This window comes from Hevea brasiliensis, chromosome 13 (genome assembly GCF_030052815.1).
Source record: "Hevea brasiliensis isolate MT/VB/25A 57/8 chromosome 13, ASM3005281v1, whole genome shotgun sequence".
NCBI classification, from domain to species: domain Eukaryota; kingdom Viridiplantae; phylum Streptophyta; class Magnoliopsida; order Malpighiales; family Euphorbiaceae; genus Hevea; species Hevea brasiliensis.
Window position 1 is genome coordinate 88,533,872 of NC_079505.1, and position 18,945 is coordinate 88,552,816.

The 18,945-nt window shown below is 34.6% G+C and overlaps 1 protein-coding gene across 1 annotated transcript; it reads right to left on the reverse strand.

Moving 5' to 3' along the window:
• Window positions 1–2,096: 2,096 nt before the first annotated feature.
• On the reverse strand, window positions 2,097–18,259 carry LOC110665752 (L-type lectin-domain containing receptor kinase SIT1-like). Its single transcript, XM_058133185.1, has 7 exons — window positions 17,866–18,259; window positions 17,256–17,508; window positions 12,166–12,229; window positions 11,846–11,919; window positions 5,190–5,222; window positions 4,576–4,605; window positions 2,097–4,412 (listed from the first exon to the last, which is right to left on the reverse strand). Exons 1-7 carry the CDS (start codon window positions 18,257–18,259, stop codon window positions 3,305–3,307), a joined length of 1,956 nt encoding a protein of 651 aa, XP_057989168.1. The 3' UTR covers window positions 2,097–3,304.
• Window positions 18,260–18,945: the final 686 nt, after the last annotated feature.

Here is an 18,945-nt window from a genome sequence, read left to right on the forward strand (position 1 = left end):
CAAAAACAAAGCTTGAAAGTTGAAAAATGCAAAGTGACTAAAATGTGTATAACCTACTGCATAAGTTGTGCAGTTCTGCACAGGAAGAAGAAGCAAATTCTTAAACCTGCCGAAATCTGCATGACTTACCTGCATAACTTATGCAAGTTCGCGCCCTACTTATACAGTTTCACGGAAAACTGCATAACTTATGCAGTCTTGCAACCTGCTTATGCAGCTTCACGGAAAAGAACCCAAACTTGCTGAAATCTGCATAACCAGCTGCATAACTTATGCAGTCTCATGCCTCACTTATGCAACATCACAGGAAGCACCTGGAATTACCAAATTTGCTCAGAATTTGCATAGGAAGCTTGCACAACTTGTGCAAGTATTTATAATGAGCTGGCAGAAGAATTTTTACACATAAATCCCTTCCTCAAACACACTATTTTTAGGGTTATTTGTCAGAAAGTATAAATAGTGCACTTACCTCATTTTTAGTGATAAGAAGAAAGAGAGGAAGACAAAAAAAAAGGGGCAGAAAAATAGAGGAGCAGTCGACTTTCATTCTTGGGGAGCAGAATCCAGCTTCTTCTTCTCTTCTTTACCATTTTATACATTTCTCCAACCGGGTTTCTTTAGTTTTAGTTTATTTTCATAATTTATTTCCTCTTTTACTTAGAATTTCTTGTGTTAAACATGGATTGTGAGTAGTTTTCTTTAATTATGGAGTAAGGGATGTAATATTTTAGTTATTTTTATGGATTTGAACTAGGTTAGTCCCAATTTAATGAAATTTATGAGGTTTAATCCATTTCTTGTGTGCTTATTCACATGCTTAATGAAGGGCCCCATTAAGTTATGTTCTTAATCCTTTGTTGAAGCACCGAAAGGAGAAAACTAAGTGATAGTTAATAAAAAAATTGGACTTAATTAACTTAGATCTATAAATAAACTAAGGGTTAATAGGGTTTTAATAGATTGATTAAAGAACCTAATGAGTCTTGGTTAATTTTAACTCCACGAAAGTAAGATTAAGTTAATTAAGGCACTCTTTGTCTCACTCGAGAGAGTTTTCAAAGGATTTTAAAATTAATCTTCTTTAAACCCATAAATTTCATAGATTGGGCTAGCTAGGGAAAATCCCAAAATGACTTAAATATGGACCATTAACTCCAGAATCGTCTTTTATCAATTATTGCTTGGAATTTTACTTTTAAGTGTTTAGTTTAATCTCATTTTATTAATTTTTATTATTAATATTATCAATTTCTTTATTTTGTGAATTATTAAATTAGTTATTATTTGAATTTAGTTTTGTATTTTCATACCTTATACTTCAAATTCCTAAATTTCTTTTATTTATTTGATTAAAATACAATTTTAACATATTTTATTTTAAATAAAAAATTCAATTGAAAACACAACTCTCCGTGAAAACGATATCTTTTTCTATACTACTTGAACGACCAATGCACTTGCGGTTATGTAACTAGTTAACTAGGTATAACAATCCTAACAGAGCTCTGATCAATCTAAAGGGCATACCATATGATTGCGTTGAAGAAAACCTCTCCAACTAAAGCCCTTTGCTTCTACAGAGTAACCCAGTCCACAAGAAGATTCTAGTGCTCCTGCATGGGAGCAAACCAATTGCGAATTCAATGCTTCATGTTCAATTAGCAATGAAACTTACTATAGATCCCACAAGGTTGCAGATGTCAACAGTTTGGATTTGTATCATCACCAGCATCGTTTACCAATGTTTCTTCAGGAAATAGAAAAAGCTTAGGGGGGCATTTGTATGCTTTCTAATTCTCCTTCCAACATCTTCACAACTTCATTCATTGGAGGACGGTCAATGGGATTCACTTGTGTACACCACAATGCAACCATAACCATCTTTTTTACAATTTTCTTTTCATCTGCTGTGGCATCATCAATCTCTGTTTCCTTCCCATCAAGAACTTGGTCATAAACACAAAACAGAAAGTAGTTTTGTCTTGAATTTTCTGTTACTGCATTGTTCTTCCTTTTACCAGCCATTGCCATCAGCAGCATACCGAAGCTATAAACATTGGCTTTGTATGTGACACCTCTAATGTTTTTGTAGAACAATTCTGGTGCTATATATCCTATTATTCCTCTTACTGCTGTGAGAGATACAATGATGAAGTAAAAATTTTTATGATAATTTCAGCCGCTATATTTAGTTAAGATTAAAATTAAACAAAATGGAATAAAAATAAAAACCCAACTAAAATTAAAAGACCCTACAAACCGATTTCAAACTCCATGAATCTTGAACTGGAACGAGCAGGATTTCTGGTTCTGATCCTATATTTTAATTTGTTGTTCGATTGAATTTCATTGATATCTTGGTAAAAAGTACAAGAACAACCAAATGGAAAAGGGAAACTTTATTTAGTTAAAACTGGGACAAATAGTGCCCTTTATTTTAATATCCAGAGTTAAACCTCACTAGTAATAACTAGTACAAAGCCATCAATCTAAAACAGAGTAGCTTAGAGGTCCAAGATGGGTAAAGCTTGCAAAATTATGATCACATTCGCGTTTATGTTCTGCCTCATTTTGGCAGTGAGCTGCGCAGAGATTGTAGCTGGGGAAGAGGAGTGCCTCGAAACAAGTTGCAGTAAGAATGGTTCAATGGTCCGATTTCCCATTTGGCTTAAAGATCGCCAGCCAAGCTACTGTGGTACCCTGGGTTTGATCTATATTGCACAGAAAACCAGCAGACTCTTTTGAACCTGCCAATTTCAGTGAAACTTTATGTCAAGGAAATTGATTACAAGTCCCAGCTGATCCAATATTTGTCTGCCAAGATATCTCACAACCCTCAATTATCTTCCGCTTCTTTGCAATTCAATCAAAATCGCCGTTGGGACTATACCTTCTTCAATTGTACACCAAGAAACAATGATTTGGGACACTATGATTATAACATTCCTTGCCTTGGGAATCCTAGATAACAAATCTATGTCATCCATTCCAGCACGTATTTGGGGTTCATGCCCTTCTCATCTTGCACCAAGATGTATGATATTTTATCAGTTCGCTCTGATAGACATACAGTCACCCAAAATGATCATACCCTTGTAATGCGTGGGCAATTAAAGAGTAAATTTGAACCTAACAAAAGTTGACTAACATGCTAACTAGTTTACATCAAAATACACAAAATGACAACAACAACTAAGCTCCCAAGTATCTAGGACAAATCTCACTGCTAAAAAATGCATGGGAACAAACCAATTTACTAGTTCAATACTTCATGTTCCATTAGCAATGAAACTCATTAATTCTATAGATTCCACACGGATGCAGATGATGAACAGGTTGGATTTGTATCATCTCCAACATGGTTTACCAACGTTTCTTCAGGATATAGAAAAAGCATAGGGGGTATCTGTAGGCTTTCTAATTCTCCTTCCAACATCTTCACAACTTCATTCATTGGAGGACGGTTCATGGGATTCACTTGTATACACCACAATGCAACCATAACCATTTTTTCCAGTATCTTCTTTTCATCTACTGTGGCATCTTCAACCTCTATTTCCTTCCCATCAAGAACTTGGTCATAGACACAAAAAGGAAAGTAGGTTTGGCTTGAATTTTGTGTTACTGCATTTTTCTTCCTTTTACTAGCCATTGCCATTAGCAGCATACCGAAGCTATAAACATCGGCTTTGTATGAGACGCCTCCAATGTTTTTGTAGTACAATTCTGGTGCTATATATCCTATTGTTCCTCTTGCTGTTGTGAGAGATAGAATGATGTCATTAGTTGGATACAATTTGGCTAGCCCAAAATCAGAAATTTTGGGTGTGAAATTCTCATCAAGAAGGATGTTGTGTGGTTTAATGTCAAAATGGATGATCTGCATATCACAACCTTGATGTAGGTATTCAATGCCACGAGCCACTCTGAGAGAAATCTCATGCATTTTTTCCCAGCTTAAAGAGGGAGAATTTTCTTGAGAAATAATATATCCATGGAGTGATCTATTTGGCATGAAGTCATATATAAGAGCATGTTTTGAACACTCAGCACGAAAACCAATTAGTCGCACGACATTAACATGATGAATCCTCCCTATGGTAGCCACTTCATTGATAAAATCTTGCCCATTTGCTTTAGATTTACCTAACATCTTAACTGCAACAAGGTTGCCACTTTGAAGCTTCCCTTTACATACAGAACCATAGCCTCCTCCCAATTTGTCCTTGAAATCATTAGTCATCTTCCTAATCTGTGAGTAGGAGTACCGAATTGGCATGAGATTATTGTGACCTTGTAGAAACTCTTCAACTGAATCAGACATTGATAAATGTCTTCTTTGCCATTTGTAAATCAAAAAATGAAGACAATCGGAGCCCCGCACAGAGTTCTTATCACAAGAAGTGAAGCTGCATTGAAAAGTTAGCAGATCAGGAGAGAATCTTTCAACTGCCAATTGCTTCATTTCTTTTATATATTTGTACCATTGTGCCTATATGTTTACCATTGTGCCTCTATATTCAATACAAAATTTCATATTTAAAGAGCTATGAAAAAGAAAATGAGTCTTACCAACCAGAGGGGATCCATAGTACAACAGATCTGTAAGAAAAATACACAAGAATAACAAAATCAAACCAGCTAGCCATCAAGACAATGCAAAAAACCAGTTAAATGTAATTATGAATACAATTTATATACAAACGATAGGAAACGGTAGAAATGTTTTGTATTTGTATCCTAGGGAGAGAGAGAGAGAGAGAGAGAGAGACCATGAATCAACTAATTAACCTCAAAAAATAATCTCAATTCAAACAGAAATACTCATATCCAGTTATCCACAATAAGTTTGTGCCTAAATTGGAATCCAATTATCTTGACAACTCACATTTCAGTAGAAGAGATCAGCTTGCTTTAAGCTTTATCATTCGTCTTCAATTAGCCTGCTGACTGAATATAGATTTAAAATTTCAACTAATAGATTTTTTTTTTTTTAGAGAAAATTTCAACTAATAGTTGAGATTGAAAGATAGATGCCTTTCCTATGTACCATAAACAAAATATGAACTGAAGGTGAAATAATTATTATTTTATTCGGAATAACTATTTAATTTATTCCAAAATCCTATATATTCTATGAATCAAGTATACATGAATATGAATATGATGGGGGGAGAATACTTAACAGTATGCATCCTCGGCTGCAATAACCATGGCACCTAAATTGTACACATAAAAGTCATTAAATTATAATAAAAAACTCATATATGTATAATATTTGAAATCAAAGGCAGCAGAAAAGAAAGTATATGAAAGTATAAGGTTAAAGCAGAGTAGCTCGTGAGTGAATCGAAACATGAATTATCAAAGCAATTATGATTAAAGTTGATAGGAGAATATTGAAAGCTTACGCACAAAGGAAGGAATCGATGTGTTTGGTACTGCAGGCCTCAGAACAACCCACAACATAGGTTGTACCATCATAAAAGCAGTAGCTTAGGCCTCTGCATTCTTCCCACCGACAGATATACCATGAAAGCTCGAAACCAAACGCGAGAGCTTTATGGATGCCCCTATACGAGAGATTCCTAAACTAGTCTGGCGGATTTGTCATAGACATTAGATCTAAGGTACACCAGTCTTCCAGTGCTGAAGCTGTCATATTGCCGACCACAGCATATTGGTAATGGTTTCCGTTGACACAAGGAACAATATCCACGTAATCAGCCGATTCCACTGGAGTTTCGCAAACTCACAAACATTACATCCTCTGAAATGTTTGACGGCTTATATGGATCTTCACTACTGAAGTTGAAATAGTTTAAAGTATATAGTGGAAGTGAGGAGCAATTCTCATCTTGGACACCAACATCAACTATTCGGATTGTTGAACTATTGTAATTGATGGCCTTGACGTAGTAATTTCCAGAGTACAAGTTCAGAATGGGTTGGTTGTTCTCGCAGACCAGTTCATAGTCAGTCACCACACTTTGGTGGATCGTTTTTTAATCGAAAAGGGTAGTCGATTATGAGAGTGCCACATGAAGAAGGATTCTCACAGCGATAAGTTATTTTGGCGCTACTGGGTACTCGGAATACAAGGAGTATAACAAGGGCAGAGTAGCCTGCAAATACTAGTTTTTTCCAGAACATGTTGAAAGTGTCAAGACTCAGACGGGGAGGGACGCAATTCTACAAAATGGCTTATTCTAAGTTTATTTGAAAATATTTTTTGGGAAAAATACTATTTAACATTTGTACTTTAATAAAATTAATTATTTAATTTCAGTATTTTAAAAAAATATATTATTTAATTTTCTTATTTTTAATCCCTTAATTGTTTGGTCTCTCCAATAATTTGGTTAGTATTTTAATACAAATCAAATTATTATTTAATTTTTATTTTAATAAAATTAATTATTTAATTTTTATATTTTAAAAAATATATTAGTTAGTCCCATAATTTAATTTCATTCACTTTTTAGTTCATTCCGTTATTCTTTTATACCTAAATTGTCATTTTTCTCCCCCCTTCCTATCATTTCTTATTTCTATTTCTCTCCATATTTCTTTTTCTTTGCACTCATACAATTCCTATTTTTTGTTTTTCATTCTTTTATAGTAAATGGTATAAACTATTTGCACAAAAGGTTAATCCATTCTTGTAGATTTCAAAATAATCGACGCAATAATTTAGAAAAATTATTTCTCAATAGAAAAAAATATAGAAACAATGCCTAATAAAGTAGAAGAAAATGCTTAAAAAATTTTTTAAAAATACAATTTCAAATTTAGTTTTCACACAATAAAATTTTTATTTTTATCTTGAAATGTGTTTTTTAAAATACATAATTAACTAATTAGTTTCACTTAAAAAAAAGACAAAAGTAATAATTTGATTAGCATTAATATTTATTGACTGATAGAAATAAAAATAAAATATATTGACTAAATAGTATATTTTAAAAAATAAAAAGATCAAATATTAGTTTTGTTAAAATATAAAGAATAAATAATAATTTTTTATTAATTTTTATTATTTTATTCTTTAAGAGTTTTTATGGTTAAAATGTATTTAAAAAAAATTAATAATATCTGCTAATAAATATAAGTGTTCAGGGTGATTAGCAATCCCCAAGAGAATATGATTATCGAAAGCATATTTACGAGGACTTCAAAGTACTCATCGCGACAACTGGGATGTAATTGTTTGAATTTGGTCTTCAGTTCTTGGGCTATCCACCCCTTCTCAAGATGTTCATCCTAACTTCGTAGAAAACGAATGGGTAAAGGAACTTACATAAGAAAATGGCCGGCAAGCCAACCCAAATTGTTCGACTTATTTGTCGAGTTCCAGACATGCTTTGAAAAAAGAAATACTATTAATGCCTTAAATCCCTAATTATTAATTAAACTTTTTTAAAAAATTATCGAAATTTGATCTATCATAAAATAAACATAAATATTTAATCTCATAAATTTTATAAGTGAGTCCATCATATATACTACAGCTTATATTCATACTGAATTAGATTTAGACATAAATTCAGGATTATGACATCCTTAAATTCTTTTTCTCTGCATAGATGAGATTAAAAGAAAATCCTATCAGAACAGGCCAAATATTGGTTTGAAACTGAAATTGAAACTAAAATTGTATCGGTTTAACTTAAAACTAAAATTGAACTAAAATCGATTAAAATTGAATCAATCAAAATTAATTTTGAACTAAGTTGAAATTGAATTAAAACTGATCGGTTTGATTTCAAATGAAAACTAAATTTTTTGTTTAAAAGAAATTGAATTAATTTCAATAGTTAGATTCGATAAAAAATGAAGTTAAATTGAAAACAAATCACATAAAAAATGAATTAAGAATAGAAGACCCTGTGATTAGATTTCAATCTCCATGAATCTTGAATCGGGACGAGCGGATCACAAGGTTTGGATCCTATGTTTTAATTTGTTGTTGGATTGAATTTCGTTGATATCTTTGCAGAGAGTACAAGAACATGCCAAATGGAAGAGGGAAACTTCATTTGGTTAAAACTATGACAAATAGTGTTCTTTATTTTAACATACAGAGTTGAACCTCATTAGTAATAACTAGTACAAAGCCATCTAATCTAATCTAAAACAGAGTAGTCTAGAGGTCCAAGATGGGTAACTCTTATGAAATTATGATCACATTCACGTCTGTGTTCTGCCTCATTTTGGCAGTGAGCTGTGCAGAGATTGCAGCCGGGGAAGACGAGTGCCTCCAAACAAGTTGCAGTAAGAATGGTCCGATCATCCGATTTCCCTTTTGGCTTAAAGATAGCCAGCCAAGCTACTGTGGTTACCCTGGGTTTGATCTATCTTGCACAGAAAACCAGCAGACTCTTTTGGAGCTGCCAATTTCAGTGAAACTTTATGTCAAGGAAATTAATTACAAGTCACAGGTGATCCATGTTTATGACCCAGATAGGTGTCTGCCAAGATATCTCACAATCCTCAATTTATCTTCCTCTTCTTTCCAATTCAATCAAAATCGCCGTTGGGAGTATACCTTCTTCAATTGTACACCAAGAAATATTTATTTGGGATACAATGGTTATAGCATTCCTTGCCTTGGGAATTCTACATACCAAATCTATTTAATCTATTCCAGCACGTATTTGGGGGAGATGCCCTTCTCATCTTGCACCAAGATGTTTGATATTTTGTCATTTCCCTACGATACAGTCGCCCAAAATAACGAACTTCTTTTGAATTGGTCAAAACCAGAGTGTGCTAATTGTGAAGCACAAGGCAAGAATTGCAGATTGAAGAGTAATAGCACATCACTTAAAACCGAATGTTATCCAGATTTTGAAGAGAATAAAGGTATCCTTCTCTTTACAGTCGTCTGTTTTTATCACCCTTTTTCCTTTCCTATAATACCACTTGAATATAGGCTTTGTGAACGTGATAAGCTTACAGATCTTGTATTTACATTTTCTTAATAGGTGCAACAAAATGGCCATTGGTTACAGGTGTAGTCCTGGGTGGTTCCCTTCTTCTAGTGATAGTGGTCCTTGTTCTGTACCATGTATACAGGGCAGATAAAGCTGATAAAGAAAATCAAGTCAAGATTGAAAAGTTTTTGGAGGATTACAGGGCTCTTAAACCTGCAAGATACACTTATGCTGATATTAAGAGGATTACAAATGAATTTAAGGATAAATTGGGCCAAGGAGGTTATGGAACAGTTTTCAAAGGAAAACTTTCGCATGATATTATAGTTGCTGTTAAGATCCTGAACAATTCCAAAGGAAATGGAGAAGAATTCATCAATGAAGTGGGAACCATGGGTCGGATTCATCATGTCAATGTAGTTCGCTTGGTCGGTTACTGTGCTGATGGGTTCAGAAGAGCTCTAGTTTATGAGTTTTTACCAAATGAGTCACTCGAAAAGTTCATATTTTCAACAAAAGGGAACAAACATGTTCTTGGTTGGGAGAAACTTCTAAACATTGCTCTAGGTGTGGCCAAAGGGATTGAGTATCTTCATCAAGGATGCGAACAAAGAATCCTCCACTTCGATATAAAACCTCATAACATATTGCTGGATGACAACTTCAATCCAAAAATCTCCGACTTCGGATTGGCTAAGTTGTGTTCCAAAGATCAAAGTGCTGTATCCATGACTGCATGCAGGGGGACTATGGGATACATTGCCCCTGAAGTGTTCTCAAGAAACTTTGGGAATGTGTCCTGTAAGTCGGATGTTTATAGTTTTGGGATGTTGCTGCTAGAAATGGTTGGAGGAAGGAAAAATATTGATTTAGAAGTGGAGAACACAAGTCAAATCTACTTTCCTGAATGGATATATAATCATTTGGAACAAGGGGAAGAGCTAAGAATCTGCATTGTGGAAAAGGGAGATTCTGAAATTGCAAAGAAACTTGCAATTGTGGGTATTTGGTGCATCCAGTGGCATCCGGTGAACCGTCCTTCAATGAAAACTGTAATTCAAATGCTGGAAGGAGGAGACAATTTGGCAATTCCTCCTAATCCCTTTTCCTCTACAACTGCTCATAGAACTCGCACAATTATTCATGCGAACCAACCAGAACAAAAATTACCAGTTATCTCAGAAGTGTAAAATTGATATTTAATTTAATGAAATTAATCCCTTTCCCTCTTGAATTCTCTCTTATGTTTCTCTCTGCTCACGGTTTATGGAACTGCTAAAGACGGTTACTGCAATATGAATTTATCATTAAGCTAAGAACAACCGGTAATGATATAGCATTGAATACTAAACTAAACTAGAGGGATTTATGTCTTATTAAATGCAGGAAACGAGTAACTACCTAAATGGCATTAGAAAGTTGAATTTTGCCTGATAATATTAATAAGGGCACTCCCCTTATGTTAGATCACTCAGGATGGATTTGCAACTGAATTTTCAGAATCTGTACTGTCCTTTGGTGAAATTGGTAATTCTGGTGCTTTCGTGTTGATTTCAGCATGCAGTTGACCCAGCTCTTGTGGAATAGAGAAGGCTTGGGAGGCATATGCAAAGACTCAACTTCTCCTTCAAGCTTCTCTAAAATTCTGTTCATAGAGGGACGATCACAAGGCTTCATTTGCATATCATCATTTTCTTTTCCTTCTCTGTTGCATCTTCAATTTCTATATTTTTTTGCCATCAATAACTGGTCATAAGCCCACGAAGGGAAGTAAATTTGGCTTGAATGCTCCGCAAATGCATTCAAATTCTTCCTTCTTCCTGCCATTTCCATCAACAACATTCCTAAACTATAAACATCACCTTTGTAAGATATACCTCCAATATTCTTATGGAACAATTTTGGAGCCATATAGTCCATTTGTTTCTTTTGGTGCTGAGAGAGACACACTATACTATCTTTTGTTAGATATAGTTTTGCAAGCCAAAAATCGGACACTTCTGCTGTGAAATTCTTGTCAAGGAGAATGTTACGAGACTTGATGTCAAAATGCAAAATCTACATCGCAGCTAATATGAAGATATTCAATTCCACCAGCAATGCCTAAAGAAATTTCATACATTTTTTCACAACTCAAAGTAACTTCTTCTTCCCCGAAAAGATGTCTTTCTTGAGAGATCCATTACACATGAATTCATATACGAGAGCACACTTGGATCTTTCGGCACAAAATCCAATAAGCCGCACTACATTTTTGTAATGAATTTTCCCCAATAGTTATAACTTCATTGATAAATTCTTGCCCGTTAGCTTTGGACTTGCCCAATATCTTTATTGTTACAGTTTTCCCACTTACAGGTATTCCTTTGTATACTAAACCAAAGCCTCCCTCACCTAACTTATCCTTAAAACCCCTAATCATCTTCTTGATATTTAATTACAAGACGGGCATGTGATTATTGTTACTTCGAAGGAAATCTTCAACCTTTTCATACATTGATAAATGTTTGCTTCGCCATTTTATGATTAAGAATGTGGTGATGCGTGGCGTTTGACATACACATCTTAGTAATGCTGCAGAGGTAATGTGCAACTGTAAAATGTTTATATTTACATTAATCATAATTAAAATCTAAAAAATTAAATCAAAATTATAAACAGCTTTTTATAAGTATTTTCTTTTAAATATTGTTTATATTTTAATGCCAATTACAGTAAAATTATTGCTATAAAAATGAACAAGGACAGCTGATCTTACTGATGATGGAAAATACATAATAAACTAAAACTGCAAAAACAAAAATAAAATGAATAATTTTTTGTCAAGAACATAATGAATCATTTGAAAAGTCATATTATTTCAATAAATTATAAATGAGATTAGTAAAAGAGATGAAAGTACTCACTGCAGGCCAGGCAAAGCATGATATCTGTACAAGAAATGCAATATATCGGGGATTTGCGGGAAAATTGAATTAAGCTGAAAGCAAGGGACATAAACTCAGAAAGCAATCAATGGAAATTAGGGACAACTATGCTAGGGATGAACTCACTGTATTATTCCAATGAAAATATAATCGGTTGATCTTAATCAAAGCCAGCTCTATTTTTTTAGCAATAAATTATAATATTTTTAAAATCGCTCTTAGTCTCAGGCAAGGCTTCAAGTTTAAACAAAAAAAAAAATAATAATAAATAAAAGAGAGATGGATCAGAAAATTCTTACACAGAAAATTGAAGGAATCAGCAACACGGATTGCCTGCACGTAGCAGTACATTCCCGAAGAGAACTTTAATATTGTGTTATTTTTCTCACAGGTCTGAAGATAGTTAGGGTCACCGCAATTATTTGGGTCCCCTTCTACTCCAAAGGGATAGGAAATGTTTTCTAAATTGCCACGAGAAGGGGTTTTATCACAGCGATGGATTTTCTTTACTCAACAAGTTACACTAAATAGGAAGAAAAAAGAAAGGATTAGATAACTTGCAGAGAGGACCCTGAACATGGCAACCGGAAGAGAGAGAGAGAGGGGCTCTACTCCAAACAGGCATACGGTGTTCCCCCCTCCCCTTTTCTGTGTTTTGGCTGTGGTAATGGTTACTATAACATCCCAGCAATTATTGAGGGGAAAAGAGAAAGAAGAAGTGAGAAATTTGAAGTAAAGAATGTCAAATTTGGGCAACTTGGTTACGAAGTATTGACTATTGACCCTGTAGTCTTTACATCTTCTTCGAGTGGAACACTCTATTTTTGTACAAGAACCTAACAGCACTTCTTAGAAGAACATGCCCCGTGGAAGCGCTAGCTATTATGAACAAGGGAAAAAAAAACTTCATGCGAGATTGTTTCTATCCTTCTCCTATGGCTAATAGGAAGTCACATTCTTTGTTCTTGCATTTGCAGGACCACTGGAGCTCTATCATTGGAAGTAAAAGATTTGGACTGTAGGATCTCTCCATATCCTTTTTTGATATAATGTTAAATTTGTAATTACCAGCTGGTTGCCTAAAGACCGCCATAATTTTTTCATTTTCTGACGTGATAAACTGATAATGCATCATCATGATGCATATTTATGTATACTGATCAAAACCAACTTTTAAATCCACAATACTTTTCATTATTAGTACATTGATGAGGTAAAGAAAAATACACACTGGATGACCTCTTGATCGATGGCTCAGGTTAAGCTACTTGGGTTTTGGTCTAGTCCCTATTTTCACAGAGCGATATGGGCTCTGAATCTAACGGGCATGCATACTACGTTGAAGAGGACCTGATGTGGTGAATCCGCAAGTATACGGGTCGTCTCAAGTAATAAAGTGATGAATCAAGTATCGTTCCCACGAGGATTTGCTGTTTGATTACTAAACTATGAATGAAGCGATTATTTGGGCTAATGATTTATGAATAAAAGATAAATGTAAATGAGCAAGGTAAATTGATTAATCTAATTGAAATGGGTAAAGAGCAAACAAATAAATTCTAAATCTAGTTCGCAATTAAACTGAAATTGACAATGGGTAATTTAAACGAAAGGCTAATTATGGTAAAAGTGATCCCAGAGTTGGGGGTTTATGCATAAATTAATTGGGATTTGTCTTGGGCATTCCAATTTTTTAGGGAAAAAATAGAATTTGAAGGAAATTGATTCTAAATCCCCTTAATATCTTTTTCAAGCATATCAAAGTGTATTCTAAAATAACCAAACCTACTTTCGTATGTATTTGATTACTTTAAAACCCATTAAGTTTTGTAACCAATAATTAATTCCTCTTAAAGTCCTAGTTTATTTCTAAATCTAGGTGATTTTAAGTTCCAATCCTTGATTAACTATCAATGACTTTCACCTTTCGGTCCTTCAATCAAAGATTAACACAATACCCAATGGGTACCAACATTAGGCAAGTAAATCAAGCACACAAGGAAGGAATCAAAACTCATATTCATATAAAATAAGGAAATACCCAATCCAAATCCACAAATTAATCTAAAACATATTTCCCAACTCTGAAATCTAAGGAAATTACTCACTCATTATGGTATTTACACGAAATATAGACGGAAAAGTAAGGGAAAACATGAGAAGAGGACTGAAATAGAAAAACCCAGGTGGACGAACCAAAGCCTCTGGTTTCTGGAGCTTCAAAACTGGTGCAGCAGCTCCTTCCCTAGGGGAAATGGCGTCTCCTCTCTCTCATTATATCATATTTTGTTTTCATTTCGTTTTCTTCCCCTTCCTATTGTGGCAAAAATAAGGAAAATGATGAATTTATATGGTCCCTATAAGTTACCCTAAAAGTAAATAAAAGACAAGGAGTGGATAGGAAATGAGGTGTAAAATTATCCAAGTCGTGACACTTTCACGTTACGGGCATGCAGCAGGGTTCGGCTTAACCCTAAGCGGCTTCTTAGCAAATTTAGCCTCTGGACGCACTGTCTGCTTAAGGTTAAGCAGACCTTCAGCAAATCTCAGCAGACTTATAGTAAAATGGACTTTTCTGCTCATGCTTGACTTGTGTTGCACCTTAAGCATTGCCGCTTTACCCTGAGCATGACCTTAAGCAAGGTCTCAAGCAAATTTCGGCTGGTTTGCTCTTTCAAGGCTTGATTTCTTCAACTTTCCTCTGTGCTTAAAGAACTCCAAATTTCTTCAAATCACTTCCTAATGCACTCATTGGTCTTCGATTTGCCACAAAATCCTATCAAAAATAACAAAATTACAAAAATCAAATATAAAGTATCTAAAGTTAACAAATAAGCTAAAATAAAGCTAAAAACATAAAATATACTAAAATATAAGGACAAAATGGATGCAAAACTACCCTAAAATGTCTATATAAAATGAGTGTAACAAATTCCCCCAAACTCAAACCTTTGCTTGTCCTCAAGCAAATTTAAAAACAATTAATGCAATTTGGGGTACCTTACCTTAAATTTATGAAAATTACTTATCCAAACTCTCAAGCTTACCTTTGGCCACCAACACACCATATACCCACTTTCAAGGTGCCAAGAATTTAATCCTTACCAAAGCTATCACCGCTTAGCCTTGGGTCAATTATCCATATTATCAAGCCCAAACCAATCAATCACAAAGAATAATCATGCCTAAATAGACTATAGGGCAATCCATAAGCTAAAGTATCTCAAATAATGATGGAAGTAAATGAATGGATTAATGATATCACAATCCCATAGGCAATTTTCCTATTCCAATCTCCACTAATGTAGCAAAACACCATCAAAAGATCAAAAGGACTTTCAAGGGTTGTAGTGGGGCTAAGGGGGTAATAATGTGGCTAATCAAAGAAAGGATAAAGGTAACAAAATATGAGAATAATCAAATTATTAAAAGATCAAGACACACAAAATTTTTTTTTTTTTTTTTTAAATATTTTTTTTTTTTTTTTTCAAATGGGGGAATGAACTGTACAACTATTCACCAATGCTAGCATATAATTTTGAAGCTTTTAGAGGGACTACATAAATAACATTGACTTTGAATTATAATTGTCCCTTTCAATTCACCCCCAAACTCATTTCTTTGTGTATTTGAGTGGTGAATTACTTTACATACCATAATTGAATTTGCTAGCTTTTTTTTTACTTTAGCCACTTCTCCCAACTAATTGTTATTATTATTATTATTTATTATATATATATTTTTTTTTTATTTTTTTTTATGTGTATCTATCACTCAAAGAATTATTCTCATGGAGGGTAGGTAAGTGTTTGGGTTTATGGCTAGGCATTAATGTGGGTTTCAAAGAAATAAGAGGGATAAATGTAGGCTCAAATTGGTTTCAAAGGAAATTTTGAAGTGAGGTTGGCTAAGGCTAAAATATGGGTTTAAAATTCAAAGAATGCCTAGATCATTTCTTTTTCAAGCGTATGCTATGATTTCGCCTTGAAAGGTTTAGGAAGATTGTTCTAGGATTGGTGAGACATCAATTAGCTACTTCTCACCTTAGAGTTTTCTCTAAGCACTCAAAGTCAATGCAATTGATTGGGTGGCCCTTGGCTAAGAAGATATAAACTCAAGCAAGAATTTAATAACTTTGCACCTATCCAGGACTTTCAATCCATCAAACCCTTCTAAAAGTAAGCTTAATTGCTCTTCAAAGCAACTCTCAATCCTCTAAGGACAAGGTAAAAATTTGTTTTTATGATATGCATGATCCTAAAATGAATGCATAAATCAAATTAAAACTAAATGTAATCTATATGAAAACTATATGCAAATGTATGTATATGGGTATAGATATGTGTGTGGTATATGTATAAGTGTATGGATTATCTATATATGAATGAATGAAATGCAATAAATGAATGAAAGAAAATTTTAAAAATTTTGCAAAAATTTTGGCCTCACCCCCAAACTCAAATGAAACATTGTCCTCAATGTTTAAAATGAATGCAAAGATGGGTAAAACTGTGAGAATTGCTAAATTATTGAAAGTTATACAATTGGGGATTAAATCAATGTAAGCTCAAGTATTCCAAAATTAGCTCAAAATGATATTAACAATGAAGCTTTAGAGAGAAAAATGTGAAAAAGTATCCCAAAATGTATAAGTTCACACTGCTTAAGATGTTGCTTAACCTGTTGCGTAGGGTAAAGCGAAAGCATAAGCATTGGCAACATACCATAAGCATAAATGGTAAAAGGGAAACTGTTACCTCCAACTGATGTGAAACAATTGTGGCTCAAAGAAAGTTTGTGCAACTCGTTAATGTCAGCAAAATTAGGATTGAAGAAAAGATAAAGTGCAAAAATAATGGTCAAGAAAATGAAAGAGTGTAAAGAAATAAAATGTAACAGTTAAATCAAAATTAAACTAAGAAACATTCACAGAGTGTTTATGTCCATATCAGAAGATAAAATAAAATAAAGTAAACTAAAGGAAAGAAGTGCAGAGATAATAATAAAAACTAAGTACCAAAATATTACAACCATGACCAAAGTTTGAAAATTAAAATAAACAGATTACAAAATAAACCTAAAACAGAAATTAAAACTGCTGCTACTGATCAAGTTCTGCTATCAAGCCATTGTTGTTGCATCAGGGTCTGCTGTAGGTTCTGCAGTAGGTTCATTATGATCCGAAGCTTCAGAAGCAGTTTCCAAGTTTTCTGTTAAGTCTTTCATTTCTTGAAACATGGCTTGGCCCCAATGATATAAATTGTTGTAGGATTGGGCCAATTTGTTGTAAAGCTCCAGCATTTGAAGTTGATGTTGCTTCTGTTTCTTTTTAAGAGATAAAAATCTCTTTTTAAGTTTCTTTTCTAGCTTCTTCTTTTGGTTAACTTGCTCTTGACCCATGGCTTCAATTTTGATTTCTAAGTTTTTCAAGGAAGCAAGAATTTCTGTGGTATCAGGTGAGGGAGCAGATGGTTGGACAGTGAAATTTGTTATCCTGGATTCCAAGGATTTTAAGATGGATAACATGTCTGCTGAGAAGTGTGGGGTAGAGGTTGGTTGTGGTTCAGTAGTTGCAAAAGTGGTGGGGTGTTCAGTAGCTGGGGTATCAGGTCTTTCATGTGAGTATATGTATGGCCTATTTTCTAACAAACATACATATTCAGAAACATGGTGCTGTCTATGAATCATTACCCAGAAACTGGCAGCAATTTAAATAGAATAACCTCAAAGCTAAATGATTTTGCTATGGCGATTATATACCCCCAAAAACAATACTACCTTTAGTATGCTTGGTGACAATTTGGTGCCAATGAGTAGCTATGAAATGGGTTTGTACTTACTTGTTTTCTCTCCTTCATGCACCACAATAGAAACAAATCCCGGCACCCACAATCATTCGTGTCCCCTTCCTAAAACAGTGTATGTAATGAACCTATGGAGGTATTTCAATACATGGTCAACTATCCTAGAGGCTTTTGCAGTCCTCTGTCTATAATAACCTCCAAATGGTGCAATATCTTTCCAGAATTGAACAGGGTCATAAACAGTTTGCTGCCACTCAATGTTTTTATACCCCGAATCCTGAAAACCAAAAATGGCATTCAAAGCACCTATATCTAACTCCCTGTCAATTCCAGCACATCGAAAATAAATCATATCTCTATGTTCAGGCACTGTTGGTTTGAAACTCAACTTTAGGGAACTCAAAAATTCGAGGGTTAGATCCTTGTATACTGGTTCCCTAATTTTAGCAAAATCAGTCCAGCTAACAACATCCAAATAGGCAAAGACAGAATTATAAATACCTAATTCTTTCAAAATCTGCTCATCCATATACTTGTTTGCCAAAATGGTTTTAGAAAGTAATTTCTCATAGGCCTTTTTCATATCCATATCCCTAAAAGCCCAAGGCAATGGAGAAATTACCTCCTCTATAGTATCATGAGATGACGCAGTCTTTGGAGAATGTAAGGAGACGGAGTTCTTGGTGTTTGGACCAGTCTTGGGGTTTGCGAAGAGGACTGGTCCTTTTGCTAATCGGTTCAGAGGATCGAGGTGGAGAGTTTAAGTCGAAAGGGACAGAGGGTACTCGTTTCCTTTTCCGACAAGGGTTTCTTTGAGTCTACCAGTGCCCTTTTTGTTTTCCCTTTTGTTTTTGTTTGGGTAGGAACAGGGTCAGGCGTTGGTTCTGGGGAATGGGTGTCGGTAATTGGTGTTTCATTTGGCGGCTCGGATTGCGGCGAGAGGGGAGTCGGCGGGATGAGAGGTGGTATTTGGCTTGGAGGCGGGGGCGGTGACTGAGGCGGTGGTGATTGTGGTAATGGCGGCGTTTGTGGCGGTGGGGGTGAGGTAATGGCGGGTGAGTGGGGTTAGGGTTTGTGGGTAATGAGGATGGAGTACCCATTTTAGATTTGACAGAATGTCGAAGTCCTCTGAGTTTAGGTTTGTGAGAGGACCACATTTTGGTTCTTGTCATTTTAATGAAAAGGATGAAACCTTTCGGCTTCCTGCAAAAATTACCGGAAAAAAATGGCGTGAGGAAGGAAGTCGACGAGGTTTATCGGGAGTGTTGGCGAGAT

What these genes read in the sequence shown, in the direction of transcription:
- LOC110665752 (XM_058133185.1), bottom strand. Translation starts at nt 18,259, where the DNA reads ATGGATATGAAAAAGGCCTATGAGAAATTACTTTCTAAAACCATTTTG. An exon ending in AGATATTGCACCATTTGGAG is followed by an intron (nt 17,509 to 17,865) that starts GTTATTATAGAC and finishes TATGTTTGTTAG; the next exon opens with AAAATAGGCCATACATATAC. An exon ending in ATTGAAGCCATGGGTCAAGA is followed by an intron (nt 12,230 to 17,255) that starts GCAAGTTAACCA and finishes ACAATATTAAAG; the next exon opens with TTCTCTTCGGGAATGTACTG.